General features: G+C 40.6%; 3 protein-coding genes across 3 annotated transcripts in view; 2 read left to right on the plus strand and 1 right to left on the minus strand.

Moving 5' to 3' along the window:
- Positions 1-982: 982 nt before the first annotated feature.
- On the minus strand, positions 983-2,038 carry LOC116682352 (lysophosphatidic acid receptor 5-like). Its single transcript, XM_032509716.1, has one exon. It carries the CDS (start codon positions 1,935-1,937, stop codon positions 1,068-1,070), a length of 870 nt encoding a protein of 289 aa, XP_032365607.1. The 5' UTR covers positions 1,938-2,038; the 3' UTR covers positions 983-1,067.
- Positions 2,039-3,031: 993 nt separating this feature from the next.
- Positions 3,032-14,524, plus strand: prss16 (serine protease 16). Its single transcript, XM_032512219.1, has 13 exons — positions 3,032-3,193; positions 3,711-3,886; positions 4,998-5,097; positions 5,704-5,833; positions 6,437-6,560; positions 7,189-7,266; positions 11,733-11,780; positions 11,875-11,991; positions 12,514-12,678; positions 12,938-13,079; positions 13,296-13,478; positions 13,591-13,745; positions 13,836-14,524. The coding sequence occupies exons 1-13, from the start codon at positions 3,133-3,135 to the stop codon at positions 13,890-13,892; spliced, it is 1,536 nt and encodes a 511-aa protein (XP_032368110.1). The 5' UTR covers positions 3,032-3,132; the 3' UTR covers positions 13,893-14,524.
- A 7,127-nt stretch (positions 14,525-21,651) lies between these two features.
- meis3 (myeloid ecotropic viral integration site 3) overlaps positions 21,652-24,351 on the plus strand; it is a 12,271-nt gene continuing 9,571 nt past the window's right edge. The window contains exons 1-2 of the mRNA XM_032510630.1: positions 21,652-22,213; positions 22,581-22,682. Coding sequence (XP_032366521.1) covers positions 22,671-22,682 — 12 coding nt within the window. The 5' untranslated portion in view covers positions 21,652-22,213; positions 22,581-22,670. The remainder of the gene's footprint in view (positions 22,214-22,580; positions 22,683-24,351) is intronic.

Genomic DNA, 24,351 nt, shown 5'->3' on the forward strand with positions numbered 1-24,351 from the left:
TAAAAGAATAAAAAGATACAACAAGAAACAAATAATGCTTAAATGAGATTATATGTTCACCCAAAACCTTACAGTACACTTTCTTTCTCATCAGCTTTGCTGTCAAACATGCAAGTTTTCACGCTTTGAGTTTAGTTCTGATGGCTGAAGGAGAAGGTATAACACAAGGTGATTTCAGTCAGTTGCAAAATAATCAAACATTTGCTTGCCAAGAAATAGTTATGTCTTTTGGAAAATTACACTTATTTGCTTTCTTGCCCAGAGTTAGATGAGAAGATCAAAACCCCTCTCATGGTAAAGCTATAATGCCTGGAAGCACTTGGTTTAGCATAACATAGCATAGCAAGCTCATTTTTCCCCTTTCTTTTAATAAACATTTTAATAAAGAGACAAAGTTGTTTTTGTTGTTGTTGTTTTTTTCAAAATAATTCAAAAAATCTGTCACAATGTCAAACTAGAAGTCAAACGAATATCCCTCCCACAACCAAACAAGCTATTTTACAACAAAAAATTTGAATGGGAAACATAGGAAGTCTGATCAGCCATCTCAGGAAAATTGGTTTATATCCACAACGTTCCACTTCCAGGATTGCTCCGGTGCAGGTGATAATTCCGAAGGATGTCTTTTTTTTTGGCCGGATGTCCGTTCCCTTCCACTTTCTTTGTATTGGAATTATAAACTCAGGTCTATTTATAAGGACTATGGTTAACTGCTCCTCAGATCTCTGCAGCGTAAATCCACACAGCTAGCTAGACCAGCTGTCCAATCGGAGTTTTCTGTTGCACGACTAAACAACTTTTTGACGTAGGCCTACACATGCTCCACCAAACCAACTTCCTTCCTGAGGCTATTTTGCAGTGCCACCGTGGCAATGGGTGCCGCTAAATGCCAGACAGTGCCATGGTTTTTGATTCATGATTGGGATTGGTTTAAAGAAATGGCAAAGAACCAGAGCACGCTTTTCTCCCATCCCGGAATGCTGTTTGGACTAGCCAGACCTTTGTCCGCAGCGCTGTGGGGGAAGGTCTGGCAAAGCTAGCCTACATGAAAATGGTATGTCCTTGGTCTACTGCTCTCTTGCAAGTTCTATATCCTCTTTGTTCTTCCAGAAGGCATCCAGAGAAAAGTAATACAAAAGTGGATCCAGAACACAGTTAAAACTTGCAAGACATTCTAAAGGTGTACTCACAGGTAGCCCATACAAAAATAAAAAAACTGCCAAAGGCAAGAAACAAATGGTGAACATCATCAGGTTTATGACAAAAATTAGCATGACATTCACCTTGTTATTGACCCTCGCTAAGTCACTGAGATGTCTACGTAGAGTCCAAGACACCAACGTGGTGCACACAATGTTGACTGCCAGTAGTGTGAGCCCTAACACAGACGGTAAATAAGTAAAGACTGATTTATGATATTGGGGATTGCTATTATTATGGCTGACATTGTGTTGAAATTCAAAACATGTAGAATGATTCTTACTCTTTATAAATGCTGAAAATTTCAATCTCTCAGGGATGTTCAACACACACACAAACAGCCAAGCGAGCACAACAGCTTTCAAGGCGTTGGAAGCGGTTCGGAGATGGCGTGACCTCAGAGGGTAGAGGACAGCCAGCAGCCGGTCCACACTAATGAAGGTGATGAAGATGGAGCTGGAGCGGATGTTGTTGCGAAAGAGCATTGTGGTCCAGACGCATGCCTCATTGCTCAGTGGCCAGATGCCTGTGGCGTAAAAGTAGACCCTCATGGGCAAGGAGATGGCGAGCAGCAGGTCAGAGAGGGCCAGGTTGACCATGAAGACAACACTGGGGGATTTGAGGCTGTGGCGTCTAAGCAGAATCCACAGTGAAACAGCGTTGAGAGGCAGACCCAGTGCCAAGATGCAGCCATAGACCAGAGCATAAACCAGATTTGACTCATGTCCAACTTCCATGGTGTTGTTTGTGTCTAGCCTTCCTGATGAGAAAAGCAATGCTTCAGTATGCTTTATTGAATATTGCAATCAAGCACAGGACACGTCAGTTCCTCCCTCTGCTCTTTATCTGTATGAAGTAAGGCTAGATGTTGAAAATGTCAGATTGCAAAGGCTGATCAGAAAAGTAACAGGAAGTTAATGTGACTCAGCTCAAGAACTGTGGTCACACTGACATTATAGAACCAACTTTTAAATGTGATGACCTGTTGCAACCTAAACGATATATTTTAACCGAACGGATTAGCATTAGCATTCATTGTGATAATGCTGATAAGATCTTTACATGTGTTAGTTCTTCACAGCTCATTTCGAAAAAACTGCATGATACTATTTAACGTGATATAACACATCCTCAAATTGGAGGATTTACATTGTTTATTTTTTACCTTTAGACAATGTGTCTGTGACTCCAGGCTTGAGTGTACTCAAGATAGGCCTTCGATACATTTTCAAGCATGTAGTAGATTTAGAACAAACTCTGAGAAGAGAAACATTTTGCAAAAATACATGACCCCAACGTGACGCAGCAAGTGTTACTGGAATTAAAGTCAACAAAACACAAACACAAACAACCCAAATGCGAAACCACACACCACACACACACACACACCACACACACACACACACACACCACACACACACACACACACACACACACACACATTCAAGGCCACTATCAGGGTTCTCAGCCAGCACTTCGACTGCAGTGACAAAGTGTGTGTGCCTGTGTGTGGTGTGTGGGGGGGGGGGGGGGGGGGAGGGCCTTCACACCCTGGTGCAGACATTAAGCGGAAAAAACAAATACAGTCAAGAAAATGCTCCTCTAAATCACCGCTCCAAAGAAAGCCATTACAAGGCAGAGAGATCTTGTTACTATCCCAAACGAAGCCAACATTCTATTTTGCTGAGCAGTTTAAATGGCAGATACAAACACACGCACACACACACACACACACACACACACACACACAACACACAACACACACACACACACACACACACCACACACATACACAGTCTCACTCTGTTCTCATAATATTGCTCAGGTCATGTGACAGTTTCCACAGCCACTTTTCAAGGGATCATGTCATCACTGTAGCCACTTTCGAGGACTATATAGGGAATTGATGTCCTGCACATTGGATACGCAAAGATGTTTTTCTCACCGGCCTGCTGTCTCATCCTTCTACTCGTCTTAAACTTCACAGATGCTGGTGAGTTGATGAATGTACCACTGAAGGCGATAATGGATTTACTCACAGATTTGAAATTGGCAACTTGACAGCTTGATAAACATGCAAAATATATCAAAGCAATTCACACATATCAGGATTTGCAAAGGTTTTTGGAAAAGTTGAAATCCTACTTCTATAGCACATAGATGAGTAAATATGAGTAATGTTTGACATTAGTTGTCAAGTTTGAGCTGGAAGACAAAAGTAAACAGATGCTGCTGGTGACAGTGAATCCCTTGGGAAACTGATGTTAGATGTTGACTGTTTCTGAAATAGATCAGAGATTTTGTAGGTAGAGTTTTAGGTATTTTTGCCAACCATCACTTCACTGACATGAACATAACCTGTTTTAATCAATCAAACAACTGAGAGAGCCACATAGGATCCTCATTAGAACCAGTTATCAGCTCTGGTACCACCACCATTGTATTTTTTCCATGACTTTGCACAATTGTCCTCTCTTTCACTTGCTGCCTGGTTCCTCTTTAAATGCCAGGACGGATTCTGTGGAAGATCAAGGAGCGTGTGCGTAATCTTCAGCTGCAGAAAGCCAAGCAGCATCTCCAGCAGCAGACGGTCAGTGGTCGTCTGCCTCTCCAACATGTTAAGGAGGGCAGGATTCACCAACCGCTGGACCACTTTGACCGACAAGACGTTAGCACCTTCCCTCAGGTAGAGAAAGATCAATGATCAACGGCCTGTCTGTTGTGAGTGCATGGAGCAGATGATTATACAACACAGACCTAATAATTGAGACATACAAAGCAATTGTAGACTTGACTTTGAAAACGTACAGTGATGGCAAAAGAACGCTCACACAAGGTTCTGTGATCTCATAACTCTGGAAGCCCTGAGAGGCAAGCAAGTGAAAGAAAACATTTATTGTCATCTGTTTTCTGTTTTCTAAGTTTTCTTTCGTGTTTATGACTTGTAAGAAAAGGTTACTATTTTTATCTGTAAAAACAGGTGAAAACAAAAGTTTAGGCAGGTGCTATATCTCCCAGGTGAATTTTCACTTGTACCTTGAGTTTAGAGAGCTTGGAGAAATTAAAACAGCTTTTTGTCCCATATAGAACGTGGGGTAATGGTGCACTTCAGCCTCTTGTGGAACAAATGAGAATTACAACAACAAATACATACAGTAGAAAAATGATCTTGACAAAAAAAAGTCACCTGCCAAAACATTTTTTTTTACCTGTCAACGATGAAACAACTTACTTTTTACTTTTTAAACCTATGTGTATACATATATATATATATATATATATATGTATATATATATATACTTATGTGTATATATATTATGTATATATATAAAAATAATTTGTTTTTTTTAAATGACTTGCCTCTCAGGGCCTCTGCAGACAACCTACACAAAGACTATATTTATTTTTAAAGAATCAAATACGATGCAAACGTGTGTTATTTCTGAGCATTGTTCATTGTTTGCCCAATGCAGAAATGCTATTGAAACAGCCACCTTTCACCTTAATTCCGTTTCCTACTGCTTTCATTTTGCTCTACAGACAGTGAGTGAGCTCTCTATCTGTAAAAACCTAGACTGAATTAACCTTTTTACCTTCCCAACTCCACTAAGCACCGACAAGACGACTTCTCCTAACTACATGTATTCAGCTTCTTTTAGCTCTCGCTGCTGTTTGAGGCTGCCAACGTGCCTCAAAATAAAGCATTACTTACACTAAGACTATGAATGTTCTCCTGGTTTGGGTGAACCTGAATAAAACATTTCTTTCTCTGCATCTCTCTGCCTGACGTTTTCCAGAGGTTCTTTGTGAATGAGGCGCACTGGCAACGTCCTGATGGTCCAGTGTTCCTCTTCATCGGAGGAGAAGGGCCCATCTTTGAGTTTGATGTTCTGGCAGGTACAGTAAGATGCAACACATGTCCTCACCTGTCTGCCACACAATTTCAGACAGCAGATTGGTTAAACTGAAAAATGGCTCACTTGCAGATTTAGAAATAAAACTGGAAAAAATCAGTGAAGCATTACATTGTGTGTTAGTAAAATGAAACTTGTTTGCAAGCATATTCTTTGCGTTGTCTGTCCTGCCCTTTGAAGTACTCTGTCAGTACCCACCAAATACTCACATCTTTTTTTCCCCATGTCATCATTTAAATTTGGAATTTCAATATTGTCGTTCTTCACAATCTTTCTGCTGAAATGTGCTTCTTCATGCCATTGTTGTGCTCTGCAGAACTTCTAGCCTACAGTACAATGTTTTTGGAAAGGAAATCAAGTCATATATAAACACAGATTTAATACATCCTCAGAAATCACCTTATATACAGTATGTCAGACTATATTGTAAATGAAAATATGCAATATTTTTGGGGTTGATCATCACCCCATCACACATTCTTTAAAACATTTCATTCCCTCACACTGCCAGTGTGTTTCTTGCTAAAAAAATGTCACAGTAAACATTGCTACACACTGGACCTAATCTGCTTTGACCATGTTTTCCCAGGTCACCATGTTGACATGGCTGAAGAGAACGGGGCTTTGCTATTGGCTCTGGAGCACCGTTTCTATGGTGACAGCATTAACCCTGACGGCCTCAAAACGGAGAACCTGGCAGACCTGAGCAGCCAGCAAGCGTTAGTGTTGGCTCCCTACCAGTGTGTGTGTGTGTGTTTGTGTGTGTGTGTGTGTGTGTGTGTGTGTGTGTGTGTGTGTGTGTGTGTGTGTGTGTGTGTTTGTGGTCGCGTGCCTTGGCACAATTCATAGCAATGGGCATACTGACACTATAAGCTACTGAATAGATCAAACAAAAACTAAACGTTTCCATCCCAGGGAACACAAGTACGTTTTCCAGGACAGTGAATCAAAAATAAGGACATTCAAGGTAAAATCCGGGAAGGTGCTATAGGGAATTGTCTAAACTGTTTAGCCTTAAGGCCTAACTGAATCTGACTCCAATAGATTTAACTCAATACCAAATTCCTGTGAGTTCATTGATCACTGAAAGTCAGATTTGTCAATCAAACACTTGAAACGAAGTGATACATTTCCTCCCAAGGGATCCCTGTCTGACCTGGTTAATCTGGCTCGGGAAGGGGAAGTTTGGGATCCCCTGTTGGAGCTGCTGCCCCGCAACCCGACCCCAGATATGATGAAGATGGATGGATGGTATCTATAATGTGTGTCAGGTGAAAGACTGAAAGGGTTACAAATATTTTGTGTATGTGTTTTTTGTCCAGGCTTGCTGACTTGGCTGTATTCCAACAGTACATCAGCCAAAACTTCAATCTGAGCCATAGGAACACCTGGATTAGCTTCGGAGGCTCGTACTCCGGAGCTCTGTCTGCCTGGTTCAGAGGAAAGGTGCATAATCCAAGATTTTTTAGCACAAGACAAATAGTTAATTCAGTGTCACACTCAGGTCCTAGTTCACTAATAATCGACTCATATTTTCAAGGGTAGTTATGGACACTACCTTAGCAAGCATTTACAGCAGCATGATGGTGCACTTGGAATTGCCTCAAAACAAGTTACAGTGGCTGTGCTCATCATATCAAACATGTCAACCACTGCAGCATTGTGGCTTGTTGATGTGTTTTTTGGACAACAATAGAGCTCTACGGCTCAGAGGAATAATATATATCAAGCTTTGGCTACACAGACAATATTTGTTTGAAGAACAAATTTATTGGTGGTATCTTCTAATGGGATTTGTTGACAATAATAATGTTAAACAATAATAATATATACAGTACACTGAATATCACCATACCTATCCAATGGTATTATCTCATGTATGTTCACTTTAAAAAATGGCATTAGAACCCAACCTTATATTGAATTTCCAAGTTTTTAAAGGCACTAGATGAATTTTCTATTCTGCATATGTCACGCAGGTCAGAAAATAAACACATTATGAATGAATTGTATTAACTAATCATTTTGTAGCTCTTGTCATTCCTTTTTCTCTCTTCCTTTTACGTCCTACCAGTTTCCCCACCTGGTGTATGGAGCTGTGGCCTCCTCTGCTCCTGTCAAGGCGAAGTTGGACTTCTCTGCCTACAGCAATGTAAACTGCCACAAACCATGGTCACAATATTAGCATACTAGCAGGGCCAGGATCTTTAAAACACTGAGGTCATGAGTCAAAATTCCCCCTGTTGATTTGACCTCGCACGTTGACAAGCTTCAGGAGGGATAAAAGTCAGCATATTACCAAAACAAATCTCAATTTTAACCGTTTCATTTCTCATTAATTCATTTCATCACCCAACATTATGGCCTAATGCTGATTGATGACACACTATACTTTCCATTCCATACTGTGACTATTTAATGCCTTTTTTCTACATATCATTTTATTTTTGATTGTTTTCAAGTCAGTTATTTGGTGTGATGGTGGCTAGCACCAGAAAGTAGGCACTAAACAATTTTTATCACTTTTTTAACATCCTATATGTCTTTTTAATGACTTTTTTCCGATGTGTCTATTTTCAAAATACTAAATTTGGTAGCAGAGTGAGTGACGTACTGGTTTGCGCTGCACCAGCAGCTAGGCTCTGCAGACTATGTTTTGACATACTGGACTATGATTTTTTTACAACATTTTTCAACATACTATACTATGACTTTTTTATCACTTTTTTGACATATTATATTGTGACTTGTTTAAATTACAAGTGTCTAGACTTTTTTTTACATACCATGAATATTTTGGACTTACTATACAATTACTTTGTCATCGTTTCTTTTCTTGTGAATACTATACAATGAGTGTGTTCAATATGTTTTACTTTGTAGCACAGTGGCCCAGTGGTTTGCACCGCTGCTATACTGTGACTTCACTTTTTTCGACATACTATACTATGATTCTTTTCAACATACCATGACTATTTTTGAAATACTATACAATTACTTTTTTATTACTTATTTCGACATACTATATATACTATAACTTTTTTTGACATACTATACTATGATTTTTTTATCACTTTTTAGACGTACTGTACTATGACTTTTTTTCGACTTGTTATACAATTACTTTTTACTCACTTTTTCAACATACTATACCATGACTTTTTTCCACTTTTTTTGACATACTATACCATAACCGTCCACCAATATAGTTTGGCAGTGCAATGGCCCAGTGGTTTGCACCGCTCCAACAAGCCCCAGTAAATGGGTACTGCAGATTCCCATGAAGGTTTGAGTCCCAGTCCAGGTTGCACTTTTTTTTGTGAAATTTGCATGCTCTTCCAAACTTTCTCTGACTAACTATACTATTATTTTTTTGACATGATATGACTTTTTTTTACGTACTATACTATTAGTGTTTTCCACATGAATAATTTTGTAGCATCTTGGCCTGGAGGTTTGCACCGCTTCAGCAATCATAAGGTGGTATGCCCTGCTGTCTCTGACTCAGGTTCAATTTCCAGTCTTGGCTGGCCCTTTTATTTGTGAAATTTGCATGCTTTTCCCAGAATTTCTTTGACTTACTATGCTATCATTTTTGTCGACATACCATGACTTTTTTTGATAAACTACACAATACTTTTTTATCACTAGTATGTTTCGACATACTATGTTGTGACTGTTTACAACATGTGTAATTTGGTGGAAATGTGTCTCAATGGTTAGCACTGCTGGAGTAGATGTCCTCTATGCTCTCACACCGGTTTGGTTTCTGGACTGGCCCCTTTTGTTGTGAAGTTTGTATGTTCTTCCCATGGTTCTTCCAGACTTTCTCTGTCATACCATTTGACTTTGTAATGACTTTTTTGTAATCATTTTTTTCAACATACTATATACTGTGACTTTTTTCATCACTTTTTTGACATACTATACAATTACTTTTTTCAACATGCTAAACTATGACTTTTTATTATTTTTTTCACCACACTACCCTTTTTTTCAACATACTATACTATGACTTTTTTGACATGCTATACTGTGACTTTTCATCACTTTTTCAACATACTATGCTCTGACTTTTTTCAATATACTATACTATGACTTTTGAATCACTTTTTTTGACATACTATATGTACAATGCCATTTTTAACATAGTATACTATGACTTTTTTTAATCACTTTTTTGACATACTATGCCTTGAGTATTTCATCACTCTTTCAACATACTATACTATTACTTTTTTCAACATGCTATACTATGACTTTTTATAACTTTTTTTGACATACTAACCACTTTTTTTTTGTTGACATACTACACTATGAGTGTTTTCCACATAATTTGTGACACAGTGGTTCAGGGGTTTACACTCTCTCAACAATCAGGTACGCACTGTAGTCTCTGACCAAGGTCCAGTTTCTGGTCTTGCCTGGCCCTTTTATTTGTGAAATTTGCCATGACTATTTCATGACTTTCAACATACCATACTATCACTTTTTCAACATGCTATACTATGACTTTTTATCACTTTTTTTGACACACTACACACTTTTTTTCCCGACATACAATACTATCACTTTTTTTGACATTACATGACTATTTTTGACATACTATACAATTACTTTTTTATTACTTTTTCGACATACTATATTTACTATATTTTTTTCCATATACTTTTTTTGACGTACTATACCATGACTATTTTGTCATGTTTTTCAACATACTATACTATGACTTTTTGACATTCTATACAATTACTTTTTGATCACTTTTTTTCACACTATTTTATGAGTTTTTTAATCATATTGTTGACATACTACACAATGATTTTTTATCACTTTTTTTGACATGCTGTACTATGAATATTTCATCAATTTTTCAACATACTATACTATGACTTTTTGTTGACATTCTATTCTATGACCTGACCTTCAATATACTCTGCTCTGACTTTTTGCAATATAATAGACCTTTCTTCTATCAAAAGAAATGTTGTAATATAATTCTGAATTAGTTCTATAACCTTCAAATTAAGAATACAATTGTCCAAGAATTTATCTTTCTCCTCATTATTTTTACTGACATGGACCTTTTAGAGTAACACTCACCACCCTCCTCATGTACCTGTCTGATCGGTGGCGTGATGTTCTGCATGCTGTCCCTCACTCTCTGGTCTAAACCATTGTGATAGGGCCTAGCCTAAATAGAATTATTAGTATCAAAATAACATATATACAGTATTTTTCACTGCTTCACAACTATACAAATGAAACCACAGTCATTCTTCACAAACACTTCTGGGAGGCGAACCTGAGGCAGGGCTTGAGCCCGTGTCTCCTGGCTGTGAAGCAGCATAGTTCCCCACCGGACCATCTCGTGGGATGACGAGCAGAGAAATCCAAAGAGCCTTGTCTTTTTCTTTTGCTGCCTCTTAAACACTCTTAAACATGCTGATAATCCATTTAGACATCTTAAATGTGCAGATAATCCTTGAAAAAACCCTTAACACTTTCCAAGACAAAGATGATAACCAATCAAGCAACTCTGTGAAGTTGAACCTTAGTTGAAATATTGAGAATCCTTTTCATTTTTCTGAGACTTAACTGGTAAAGAAACTGCTCCACAGTTGGTAGGTGCATAGTTCAAATCCCACCTTTGTGATTTTTATGTTTCATAAAGGAGCCTCTTATGGATAAAAGCTTCATTAAAATGCCTCAGAAGAAGAAGTCAGTCCCAACATCTTTCTGTCTTCTTTTAGGACGAAGACTAAAACATTTTAAAAAATCAGGAAGTGACTCATAACTTAGAAGAGTTTGAACCTTCTGATGGAGAACACGCTGATGTTTTTTTACCTGGTTTAACCAATTATACGTACCACTGGCCACTTTTTTGCAGTAGATAGCAATGCTCCAATGCGCAACCAGCAAGTGGTAACTGCAGACTCTGACCTAGGTTTGATTCCCAGTCTGGGCTGGCCCTTTTCTTCAATACACAATACTATTTTTGGGGAGCATTTAAGGCATTTTTTATTTGAAAATATATTTATGAAAGGGGAGGGATGACATGCAGCAAAGGGCCACAGGTCAGAGTCAAACCAGCAGCCACTGAGGCAAGGAGTCAACTTCTATAAATGGGTGTGCGCTCTACCAGGTGAGCTACTCAGGCACTCATATACTTAGACTTTTTTCCCCCCACGTAATACACTATGACTTTGTTATAATTTTTTCCAACATATTATAATATGTCTTTGTTATCACTTTATTCAACATTCAATAATAGGACTTATATTAACTACTAGAGTTTTTTGACATGCTACAACACGACTTTTTATCTTTGTGACCTACCTATAATACATTGAATTTTGACATGCTATGATGTTTATTTTCTTTTTTAAATATTTTTTTATTGTTTAATACATTTCATTTCATTTTCATTTCATTTTCAACTACTTGACCTTCTTCTCACGCAATTGTGATTGCAATCCAGTTTAGCTTAAGCAATTTAGCTTTTCAGCATTTACAAGCATTTCTGCAGGAAATGCATTTTCTGGTTGGCCTAGTGATGCATGCCTCCTTTAAATAACAACATTGTCCCTCTCACATCTGTGATTTTCTCTGTTACAGATTGTTGGCTTGAGTCTTATGAACGAAGCAGTTGGTGGCTCAGAAAAGGTGTGAGGACAGCCGCCTGTCTGTGCATCGTATGGCAGGTATTACATTTCCGTCTCTCACATGTGTTAAATTCACCCTCATCCCCTTCCTGCAGTGCCTGGCGGGTGTGCGGGAAGCCTTTGCTGCGGTGGAAGCACTAATGAACGGGAATGCTAGCCAAGTGGCCATGGATTTTGGCTGCTGTACGACCCCTAAGAATCTTGATGATCAGGTGATGGCTTTGGTTTTTATGAGATGCTTTAAGGGAAAAACATAGTGGTTGTTAAGTTTAACAATGCTGAACAAAGAATTCTTTGTGGCATCTGGCATGTCCTTTTTTTGAGGATTTAAGATTTTTTTCAGTACACGCTGGTGTAGTGAACTGTCCACACTGGATTGTTTAACGTGTGCCCACTAAACAGGACTATTGTTGTTATTTATTGCTAAAGATGAAGCTTTTAACTGTATAATGCTAGATAGTAAAATGAAAAGGTATTAATCATTTATTTGTGACGTTTTGTGAGTAAAATTTGAATATATAACATTACCAGTAACATTTCACTGTCAGTAAATGTAGTAGTGGGCCTACAATGTTTTCCTCAGAGGTAGAAGTACACTGTAAGTCAATGATACACAATTGAGTTGCATTGAGGTTGTTTTGAAACGTCTTTGTTTGATTCATTATGTTTCCATTCTGATGCAGAGCAAATGCTTCTGAGTGGAAAATAACTATTTTATTATACACCTGCTTCAGATTGAGCTAATGCAAAACCTGGCCGACATCGTCATGGGAACAGTGCAGTACAACGAAGAAGGAGTGCTCATGTCTATTAATGAGCTCTGTGGTGTTATGACCAATAAGAGCAATGCATATGAGGAGGAGATGGAGGCTTACAACCGCCTTGTTAAACTTGCAAAGGTATGGAAATCTCAAACAGTAAAAGGGTGCACTCCAGCTTGCAGTTGTCTCTTTTCATTCACAGTACAACCACCAGATGTCCCCGTTAAGCCATTTTCATTGATTCCTTATTAGACATAGACTTGGCCCCTAGGGTTAAAATGAAAAGGTGCAACCATTTAGGATAGCTCTTGTCAGTAGAATCATCCAGCCAGGAACCCAAAGGCAGGTGTTTTCTCTAATATTGTATGTGTGTTTTTTCTTGTGTGTTCTTGAGCAGATCTACCATTTCACCAGTGAGGAACCGTGTCTGGACATCTCCCATGAGAAAACAGTGAAAGATTTGATGGACACGTCCCTCCCCTTAGGCAGGAGAGCGGAGAGACAGTGGACTTACCAGACCTGCACCGAGTTTGGCTTCTGTACTACACGCACGCACGCACGCACAGACACACACACACACACACACACACACACACACACACACACACACACACACACAAGAATCTGAATCAACCACGCATAGTCAACCATTTTCTTGTTATGTCCTGACACCCATTCTCTGTGTGTGTGTGTGTGTGTGTGTGTGTGTGTGTGTGTGTGTGTGTGTGTGTGTGTGTGTGTGTGTGTGTGTGTAGACCAGACTTGTGAGGATGCCACTTGTCCGTTCTCTGGGATGATGACCCTTCAAGCCCAGACTCAATTCTGTCCCATGCTGTTTGGCATTTCCCAGCATTCCCTGCCTGGACGCATTGCTTTCACAAACGCTTATTATGGAGAAAATGACAACCCACACACACACAGGGTGCTCTACGTCAATGGTGAGACTGGGTTTATTAGAGACAAAATCACAACACATGACTGGTAAGGGAATAACATAACGGTGGTTCAGGATTTTATTGACTCAATTAAAATATATCATTATTACCACAGGGGGAGTTGACCCATGGAAGGAGCTGTCGGTGGTCCAGGAGAGGACAGAGGACAGAGAGGAAGCCCAGACCATTTTCATTAGGGACACTGCTCACTGTGCTGATATGATGAGTAGAAAAGTCACAGACCGCCGCTCGCTCAGGAAAGCCAGAGAGGTATACTGTATATGCCAAAGTGATATTTTACTGTGTAATATACGTAACAAATATGACAAAGTCCTCAAAAACCTTCCCTCCACCTCTTAGGAGATTGAGAAACATGTGGCCCGTTGGCTGAAGATGGCTGCTGCAGGAGAAAATTAAGAAAAGGACGGTGTGATCAGATCATATTACATAAATCCTGATCAGCTCTTATCACTGACCCCTGAAACAGATAAGGAGCAACCAGTGTGCTGGGCTGCTCTGCTTGATCATCATCTTCCTCTATTTCCTCTCTAAGCCGCTCCTGTTCTCCACCTCCTCCCCATCCATCCACAACTATCTCTGCACTGTGCTTGATCTTTGTGATCTGGTCTTATTCCCCAAGAATTTTTTTCATGTCTTTACAGATGTTTTTAAAGTTGAAATCAATTTGGAATTGCAAAACAAGTTTTTTTTATGCTCCTCTCCCCTATATATCTTGATTTTCTCAGATTTGATATTTATGGAGAACATTAAGGTATACACCTGCTGAGTTTATGATAATGTATGCTTATAATAACACATATGTAATGGCTGTTTCCTACATATAAGCTTTTTTTTTCTTCTTTTTTTTTTTTACAATATTCATCAGTTGCCGTAACCTGTATTATCACTAGGGTGCGATATTGCTACATGTGTGTAAAACCCCATTCTTGATCCTTGTTCTCTGTAAAACACCAGAAAACAATACTCAGAATAGTTTGCCATGCTGTTATTTTTCTGTTGTTGTTAATAAAATGCAGCAATATTGTTATTAAAAACCCTTAGTGCAGAATTCTTTCTATGATTATGTGGCATTTGTTCATGAATTGGGAGGGAAACTGAAGATGTCAAGTCGCTGAGTAGGCTATCCGTGGAAGTGATGCAGTTGTGTTGTTGTGTTTGTTACAGTTTTGGAGTGTTTGTGTGAGAAAGATGAGGAAGCAGCAGTTGTCCCCAAGGCCATCTGTTTGCTGTGGGCTGCTCTCTCTCTCTCTCTCTCTCTCTCTCTCTCTCTCTCTCTCTCTCTCTGTGTGTGTGTGTGTGTGTGTGTGTGGTGTGTGTGTGTGACCCTCTCAGTAGGGGGTCAAAAGTGGGAGGTCATGACCCCGCTGACCCCGTGGGAGTCGAGATCATCAATCAACTAGGGGCTGGACAGAGCAGCAGGAGGGGACACACACATATGTAGATACTGTAACACATACACTCCGCAGGCGTACCTGGGACACTTAGTATGAATACTCATTTATACTATACTCGTCTACAATCGTACACTTACAAAAGAAAAATAGACCAAAAGCACATTTGATAAATGCAACAGCATTAATTAGAAATCTCTCTTGTGGATGGCTAATGGCATCCTCATATCAAACATATATTTTATGTTTCAGCAGGCAATCACACATGCATGCACACACCACACACACACTCTGTCTGACATTAGCTGCCAGCCAAATAGCTAGTGTGTGAGTGTTGTTTGATAACCTGCATGCTTTCCTATTAATGGAAAACTCACAGATGCTATCAGACACCTCAGAGACAAAGCTTTAAACACATGAAGAAAGTGAATAAACCTGAAATACTTTTCACTGCAGTGCTTCCATTTCATCCTGTTTCTAACATCCGCTCATGTCGTTGCTATTATAAACAAGCGCGCGCACACCACCCACCCACACCACACACACACCACACACACACAACACACACACACCACACACACAACACACACACACACACTCCAAGAGCCACTATCTGGGTTATCAGCCAGCACTTCGACCGCAGATCGACAGGGCATGCTTTTTCTCTCCCCTCCATTCCTCCTCCTCCTCCTCTTTCAGCCTGTCCTGTTGATCAATGAGGAAGTTCTTGGGCCTCAACTATTAATCAGAGCCTATCGGCTATCTGTCTGCAGAGCCAACCAATCACAGACTCCCGACAGCTAGGCCATGACAAATGTGGCCCGGGTGGATGGAGGGGAGTTTGGGGTGGAGGGGGGTGGTGGGGTAGAGGAGGAGAGGAGGGAGGTGAAGGAGCACTCTATCTGATCCGAGTCAGGTCACTGCTGCAAAACTGCAACTTAACTTACTTTACAACAGTTGATTCTTCACATAATGATGACACACAGGAATGAGCGCACAGGTTTCATAACCAATACAAACAGGATGATTCCCTTCAATAGACAGATTTTGTTCCTGATTCACATTTAAATCAAATTGAGGCATTTTGCAGACATGTATGCTTTCACTTTGGGAGCGGTTAGAGTGACAGAATTAGACAAAATTATAATTAACACCGTATTTTTACAGGTTTGCAGCAGAAAGCTCCCCAGTGAAGACTATAACCCACCTGATATGTTGTCCAATAACGCAGCCTGTCCTCACGCCTCAAAGATTCATCAACACGCTACCATCCTTCTTCTGCATAATCACCATACTCATACTCATCCATTCACATGTTATTGTCATGATTAGATTAGGCCTACATCTAATGTTATTACACTGCTCCTGTCTCTCTCTGCACCTCTGTCTTTGTCCCTCCCTCCCTCTCCCGCTCTCTCACTCTCCCTCTCTCTCTCCCTCCCTCATCATGAATTTCTTGCAGATCTTATTAGTGTGTGATGCAGACCAGGTCTCCCACTTTGGATTTATGAACCCTCAAGCCTTCTCTCCTTTAATCTCCCTCTCCTCCCTTCCTGCATCTGTCCATCTATCATTCCCAGGGTTGGCTTGGGCGGAAGAGTATTAATCCCTCCATCCCATCTCTCACTCCTCTGGACAGATGAGGAGGTGGAGGAGGGAGATGGGGATGGGAGGAGGCGAAGGGGTAGAGGGTAGGAAACCTTAGATTACTTTTCATAATATTTCTGTAGCATTGTGGGAAAAATGGAGAGGCATTACAAGTAATGTATGCAGATTTACTAGATGATAGGTCACTGCTTTGATACCTTCAACAGGTATGACGATGAGCTGAGATGCTGCAGAGGCGAGTGTGTGTGGGTGGAATGCAGAGGCAATGATGGGATGATAAACAATTTAGTGTGGGAGTATGTGTGTGTGCTATCAAGATGTTTGCATGTTTATGCAGTGCTTGGTTATGTGTATGTGCACATATGCCATAATGGGGTCTATACACAGAATGTGTCTACATGCAAAGTGAGCATCTTTGCAAAAGAGCAAACGATACTGCAGCATATTACCTGTTGATGCCCATGGGCAAGAGAATGTATTTTCAGTATGTATTTTAGTTTTAGCTGAGGTGAAGGCAAGCAGTCACTTCATTAAACTTAGGTAGAAAGCTATATACCGGTATAGGCTTATCCTTCAAATTTACCACTTTACCGCTCTTCATACTTGAACTACAAAAGAATAATGCATCCCAAGCACTTGAAAGGAAACGCCATTTTTTTAATCAGAACAATAATTATTTCTCTCACAGCACCCCTCTTCCCACAGTAACATTGATGCTTGTCAAATACAAACACACACACAGACACACAGACACACACACACACACACACACACACACACACACACACACAGTATTTTCAACACAATCCAATTAGCTCTCGGAAATCAATTGGAGTGATCGGGACATTTAATGAGTCCAGTCATTGCAGGCCCAATTCTACATAGACCAAAGAAACAAATTCAGAGTTAAGAAAAGAACTGAACCTTTGACCAGCAGTCAGGGTAAAGCTAACTCTCCGCCTCCCCCTCACACACTCTCCCCCCTGGCAGCCCTAGCAGTGACAGGTAGATTAAGGGGCGTGATAGATGCCCCTCTCTGTATCTCCCTCTCTCAACCCCCCCACCCTTCCACCCCACCCTTTCCCTCCCCTCCATCCATCATGGCGGCTGGTGTAATTGCGGCTGCGTTGGGCTGGCAGAGGGAGCCTCCATCCATCTCCTTAACAACAAACAGTCAGGAGGACGGATGGCGCTGCGTTCCCCAGTTAATCTCCATCTATAAGAGTGGGGAGGGGGTGGAGAAGGAGAGGAAGAAAATAACAGAAGGGAGAAAGGCATTTTTAGCTTACTATAAACAAAAAGAGATAGAAAGAGGAAGGCAGAATTGTGGAGGGAAGGATGGAGAGATGGTCAAAGTCTTTGCCCAAACAGGTAAGTAGAGAAAGAGGAATGACCCGGGAGGGTCAAGAAGAAAATAAACTGTAGGAAAAGTTTGCAAACAGACTGCAATAGCAGATAAGGCTGGATTTGCTTGGCAAGTTTACCAGAAAAAAAAACAGGCGAGGTGGAGGGAGGAAGGGATGGAGGGGGGTAGAATTTAGCCAGATGACCCAGAAACTGGAAAGGCACAGGCTCATAAAAATGCACTCTGCACCCCTAGACTGCCCCTCACTTTTACCCCACTCTGTTTCCTTCCCTCATCATCTTTTTCTCCCTTTACTTCCCTCCATCACTTGGCTCCCTCTCTCATGCAGGCAATGGAGGGTCACAGCTCAGCTCTCTGATGTTTTGAGCTGTTGTGCAAAAGGTCACGGCAGCCATATTCTTTTAATGGCGGAGTCACTGAAGTCAACAAGGCTGGGTGGCCTTCCACCTCCCTCCGTGTCATTCTGGTAGAATCAAGTAAACTAGACTTTTCAGGCAAGGTGAGGGTAGCAACAGTTTGTAGAGGTTGTTTTTCACCTTGCAGATGACGCATTTCCATTTGAACGAGGTCAATAGCTGGCAATGTCATATTTGTGTTTGCACCAACAACATCATGTTGGGGGATAACTACAGGGGAAAAATTTGCAAAAGAATAGTCCGCCGTGTTTCGTTTGCAATCCACTTAGAACTTTGTGAGATTACAGTGGTCAATTGTATTTCTAATCTCAAACAAGGAGATCCAAAGACACATGCAGTCTTGCAGGTAAACATCCACAATTATTCACATTTCCTCTCTGCTTGTTGTTCCCTGTTTTCTAGCCCAGGGCATTGCCTGCAGTGAGGCCCGACTTAGAATAGGAGCACCTTGACACTAGCCCTCCAGCACGCACGCAAACGAGTAGGCAAGCACACAAAGCCACGGACACACAAACACATACCGCTGTCATGAACACACTTGCATGCTAGTCTGAGCACACAAACTCAACAGACCTTGGTGGGTGCAGAGAAGCAAGCACTTGAGCATTGACAGGGAGTGACAAATAACTGCAGCAGCCTTGACATGCAGAATGGTCCCACAGTGAACCTGCCTGACTGATATTCAACTGTGTGGTGCAGGAGAGGAGCCTGTTTCTTACAGGAGAGTGAAAAAAGAAAGAGAAGTGGAATTCTTGTAAACCTGAATTAACCCACTACACAAAACACACACACAAAAGTGTAAGTAAAAGCATGCAAGTGATACGCTGCTGAGAACATACAACATTACGCTCAAACTTGCAGATTTCAGATAATTGGGTACAATCATTCAGTAGAACACCATGTTTGGAAGACAATAAGAACACTTTCTGATGACATCAAAAGGAAATCTATTTCATGTGTTGCATTAGTGAAACTTTACTGGCTATACACTACTTCCTTTAAATGTTTCTTTTCCTTTCTCCTGACTTTATTAAAACCCAGTGTATAATAGAGTATTGATTTTAAAGACGTTTGTGCATTTTAGGCCTTTATTGACAGGACAGCTGAAGACATGAAAGGGTAGAGAGAGGGGGTAATGACATGCAGCAAAGGGCCACAGGCCAGAGTGGGAACCCAGGCCCACTGCGTCGAGGAGTAAACCTCTACACATGGGCGTCTGCTGTACCAACTGAGCTATCCGGGTGCACTACATTAGAGTATTAAATGGAAATGGGCATAATGGATTGTTGAATAAGGACATTTTTGATGCTTTGTTATAATGGCTATGGATGAAAAAATACTGTACATATGTTCCTTATGTTTATGTACGTATGTGTCATTCAGACACAAACAAATGTACAGTATGTTATCCTACATATGATGTTAGTTATGTTTGACCCCAGAGACTGTCTGGCCTCTTCTGAACAAATTGTTATACAACTCCAGTAAGAAAAATCCAAATAAACTTATTTGGATTTGGGAAGGCAGTGCTATGTACAAAGTACTGTCAATGTCAATACCAGATAGAGCAGGTGAAAATACATGGTATGTTATCATGTTTTACAGCTATGGTCTTTGGAGACTCCAAACAGAAGCAATTTTCTGTAGAAAGGAATTCAAAAACATGTTACCAGTACAAAATCAAGCTTGTGAGCTATTTTCATATGCAAAGTATCTAACTGATAAATCAATGCTGAGTTTGAGTTGTTAAAGAGGATTACAAAAGGAACATTAAAGTTTCAAACAAGACAGTAACATCATTTGGTTGTAGGTGTATATATATATATATATGACAGATCCTTTAGTGTTTGTGATGTAAATGAGTGTAATCTACATGTTGAGATAACGAAGAGAGAAAGAAAGAAAGAAAGAGAGAGAGAAAGAAAGAAAGAGAGAGCGACAACATACTGCAGTTGTTTTACCTTTCAGCACAGGTTTACCAACATGTGTTGTGTTAAAATGGGATGTCATTAACATATGCAGGGGAGAAAAGTAGGTGTTGTCCCACGGACACAAGGAGAAGTGATAAAAATGACAGAACCTTTAGTGTTTGTGATGTAAATGAGTGTAGTCTACATGTTGAGATAATAATCTGTAAGATAAATGTTACAGAGACTTAAGATTTATGGCCCAAATTGGAAAGTGTCCTGAAGAGAAACACTGAAACTAGCTCAAGACGTCTTTCTTAAGAGGCTACCAACAAGTCATCAAGTCGCCTGTACGCCAATAATTTGTGAATTGTAAAGCTTTTGCATGAAGAGAAATGAGGAAATCTAAATCCCTGTAAACATGAAGTCTTCAGATGATGCACACTTCAGTGTTAATCCTTACTATTTAACCTGTTAACAAAGTGAAAACAAGCCTCAGAGGATCGTCTTTTTCAGCCCATTGACACTGCTTCATGGCTGTATTACCGGCTCAGTGTAGGAGGGGGTTGAGCGCTGTGATCACCCCTGCAGGAAACCAGCACCCCGCAGAGTTAAAAGACCCCTGGCTGAACGGACAGTGCTGGGCCCTCACAGGCCGCCCCACGGTCAAACTCCATGCCGCCCACGGAGACGCCTACCCCGGCCGCTGTTTCCCACCAAGCCGCTGCTGATTGAAGTGCAGCCGCCTGTTGGCCCCTCACAGCGGGACCGGGGAAAGAAGAGCGATTTGAATAATTATTATGTTACTACGAGACATTTACAACACAAGACTGGGAGTTTAGTTATTCCGCAATATGTGAAAGTTTTTTTTCTCTCTCTCTGGTTAAAATTAAACTTTCTCACGCGCTTTGTTTTCTCACTTCCAATCAACAAAAGTAGGCCAAAGGGTGACATTTGGGCTGTGTGAAAAGGCTGACTCACGATTGATTGACAAAACAATAAAACACTTTGAAAGCTATTAGGCTATCAGCCAGTAAATGTCTGTCAAAGGGCACGCTTCAAACTTATTTAGGCTATTACCGGTATAAGAAGCAACTTCATTAGGCTATAACTTATATATTTTATTTTTTTATTGCATTTAGCCTGCAAATGAACTCTCCTACAGGTAGAACAACATGTGGAATGATTTTGATTGCGCAATTTCCTCTTGGTTTAAAAGTGCATATTTCTATTTATTATTTCCATATCCATGTTTATTTGTAATCAGACCAAGATTTCAAATTTTATTAGCAGTTTTTTTTTCCAAATAAATATCATGCTGTTTGTAAGGGATACAACAGACTACCCCAAATTGCTTATTCTTATCACACAAATTATTGGGGTAATAGACTCTGTTGAACGTTCCACCCCGCTAGAGTTAGCACGACTCTTCTCCCGAGTTATCCTGAGATGATAGCCTAGTAGCGCAGCTGCAGCAGGGAGGGAGAAAGTGGCAAAGGATGGAAGAATGATTGAGGAGCGCTATCAGCTCGGAGGAGAGCCGAGATAAAACGACCGAGGGGGTCCTCTTCTTATTCTCTTGCGTGTGATAAGGAGGAGGAGGAGTAGGCTAAAGGAGGAAGAGGAGGAGGAGGGATGGAGGGAGGGGGGCAAAGAGACCCCGTCGCGTTTTGACCCTCCGAAACCTCCCCGCACACCGCTACCATCACCACTCCTCCTCCTCCTCTCTTCTCCTCTCCTCCTCCTCCTTCTTCTTTTTATGCTCTCCTCTTGAGACGGAAAACACCATCCTTCACTCCCAGCCGTGACATTTTCCAGCCTGTCGCCGTATGCTGCGTGGACAGCGAGCACAAGGAGCCAAACAGGAAGGGACGCTTTCTGTCTGCCCTCCAAAGCACCAAGCATCCCCGACCGCTGCGAGCCGGAGCGAGAGGCGCACCAGGCGGAGGCGAGGCGCTGCAGGAAACCGCTGCTCCCTTTCTGGACTACACCGGACACGGCCCGAACAGGACTGGATATTTACGTCTCGGTGGGACATTTTACACCATTTACTGGAGCCGTGTATAGGCTATTAGGCAGCACCATCAGCCAGTAGTGGGCTATTTAATAGGATGCGAGCTTTATTAGGCTAGAGCGTTTATTGCCGCTAAGTGTATTATAAACCATAACGATTACACCGTCAATAGCGTATACAATGATATCAACCTCCATAAAATCTCCTGTCCAGTAACATAATGTTGTAATATAAAACGCGATGGGCTCGGAGTAAACACATACACACACACACACACTATTTCAGCCTCATGTTTTTGTTGAATCCTTGCTTTTCATGGTGTTAATTGTATCCACAACCTGTGTGTTAATTCGCATGAAAACATTTTTACTTTTGTTTCCAGGACCAAAGGGACAGAGGAAGGGAGCAAAGCTCGCTGGACTAACCGAGCGGCGCATCATCATCTCCGGTGTAGGACTGGCTGTCGGGTCGCATGGATAAGAGGGTGGGTCTGCTGATTTTTATTTATGAGAATGGTTGGACCAGTGCCTGATGGGATAACAGATTCCATATCATACAGGAGAATATGTCCTTAAAAAGCATCATAATGGGAGCATATCGTCTTTGACCTGCTTAGTCTTGGTGTATACACCAGTCATACAAAACACAAGGCCCACTAAGAACACACTGTGGACTGTACTGGCACGCACTTCATGTGTAGGTGAAAACAACAGAAACGCGAGCGCTTTTTGTTTTTCTTTTTACTATAAAGAATATTTAGAAATGTTCTTCATGTATTACTAAATGTTATTTTGTAAGCGCATTTATGGTGCTGCAAATAAACAATAAGAAACAACTTTAACCAGGCATTATCCCTAATTAATACGGTTATATGCAGTTCAATGGAGTCATATAACTTATATGTATAACTTGTAGGCCTATATGTAGAGAGCAGCAATCTCTCGAAATGCTTCAGGCTACTAGGAAATGTTGATTTTGATCTAATATCCCATCCTCTCCTGAGAATAATATGGATTTACTCAGTGTCAGTCAGGCGTTATAATGGCACATACGGCTTAGAGTGGTTTAGGTCATTCAGAGGAGAGGAGATGCAGTTCTTCAGCTTGGTAAGTAGGTGAGGTTTTTGCCACAGTGATTCAGAGGCGTGATGGTGGTGGAGAAACTCAGACAGTCGCTGATGGACAGCAGCCGAACCTCTGAGTGGAGGAGAGCAATTAGAAATGTAGTCTGTCTACAGTGTGTGGATAGAAAATCACTGCTGCGTGAAAACAGTGCAGGGGAAGTACATAAACACACACACTGTACAAAACACACACACACACACACACACACACACACACACAGAACCAACTCTACCAAAACAAAATGAAGAATTAACTAGCTGTCTGCTGTTTGTAATAATAAAATTCTTTCTGGACAGGTTTAGTAAAATGTTTACCGGATGTTTAAAAGAAAAACATTGATGTCATATTTCAGGGAGCCAATTTAACTTTGTATTTTGTACAAGTCTTTCTTGCGAAATTTGGAGAAATCAAATGGAGGTTTGACTAATGCGTGTTTGCTGGAAACATGCTGGGAGAGAGTTAAAAAGTTTTACTTTTTATGGCACTGTAGGCAGGTCCAGTTTGCGTTGTGTTGTCTGCTGCAGAGAGACATTCCTTTTCCAATCGTCTGTAGTCAAACTATTTCGTTTTAGGCAGCTTAAACACATTCTTGATTACCTATTAAATGCTTTTTATTTCTAACAGGTTTCTCTCGTGTCGTTACAGTTCAATTCAGCTTCATGTTGTTCTCAGTCTTGTTTATTAAAGTGCCAAAAAAACTACGAAACTTTAAGCAAATTCCCATTTATCTTCCCTTTAATAGACGCAGAAAAGGAAGGAGTTCGAGTTTGTTGGCTTGCTTTTTCAGTATTATTTAAAAAATATATAAAAGAGGCATTGGTAATATCCATTATTATACAATAAAATGTAGATGTTTACGGAGTTAAGTAGGGAAGTATTTCTGTATTGACGGTACCTGTTTATTAATTCACTGAAACTGTTAAGCGCTTCTGAAATGTAAGACGAAGCTGTACATCTGATGTTGTCTTAATTTTATTTTAAACTTTTTTTATATAACAGAATTTAGTCAATATAAATTGGAATCTACAG

The sequence above is a fragment of the Etheostoma spectabile genome, chromosome 3 (genome assembly GCF_008692095.1).
Source record: "Etheostoma spectabile isolate EspeVRDwgs_2016 chromosome 3, UIUC_Espe_1.0, whole genome shotgun sequence".
Taxonomy (NCBI): Eukaryota; Metazoa; Chordata; class Actinopteri; order Perciformes; family Percidae; genus Etheostoma; species Etheostoma spectabile.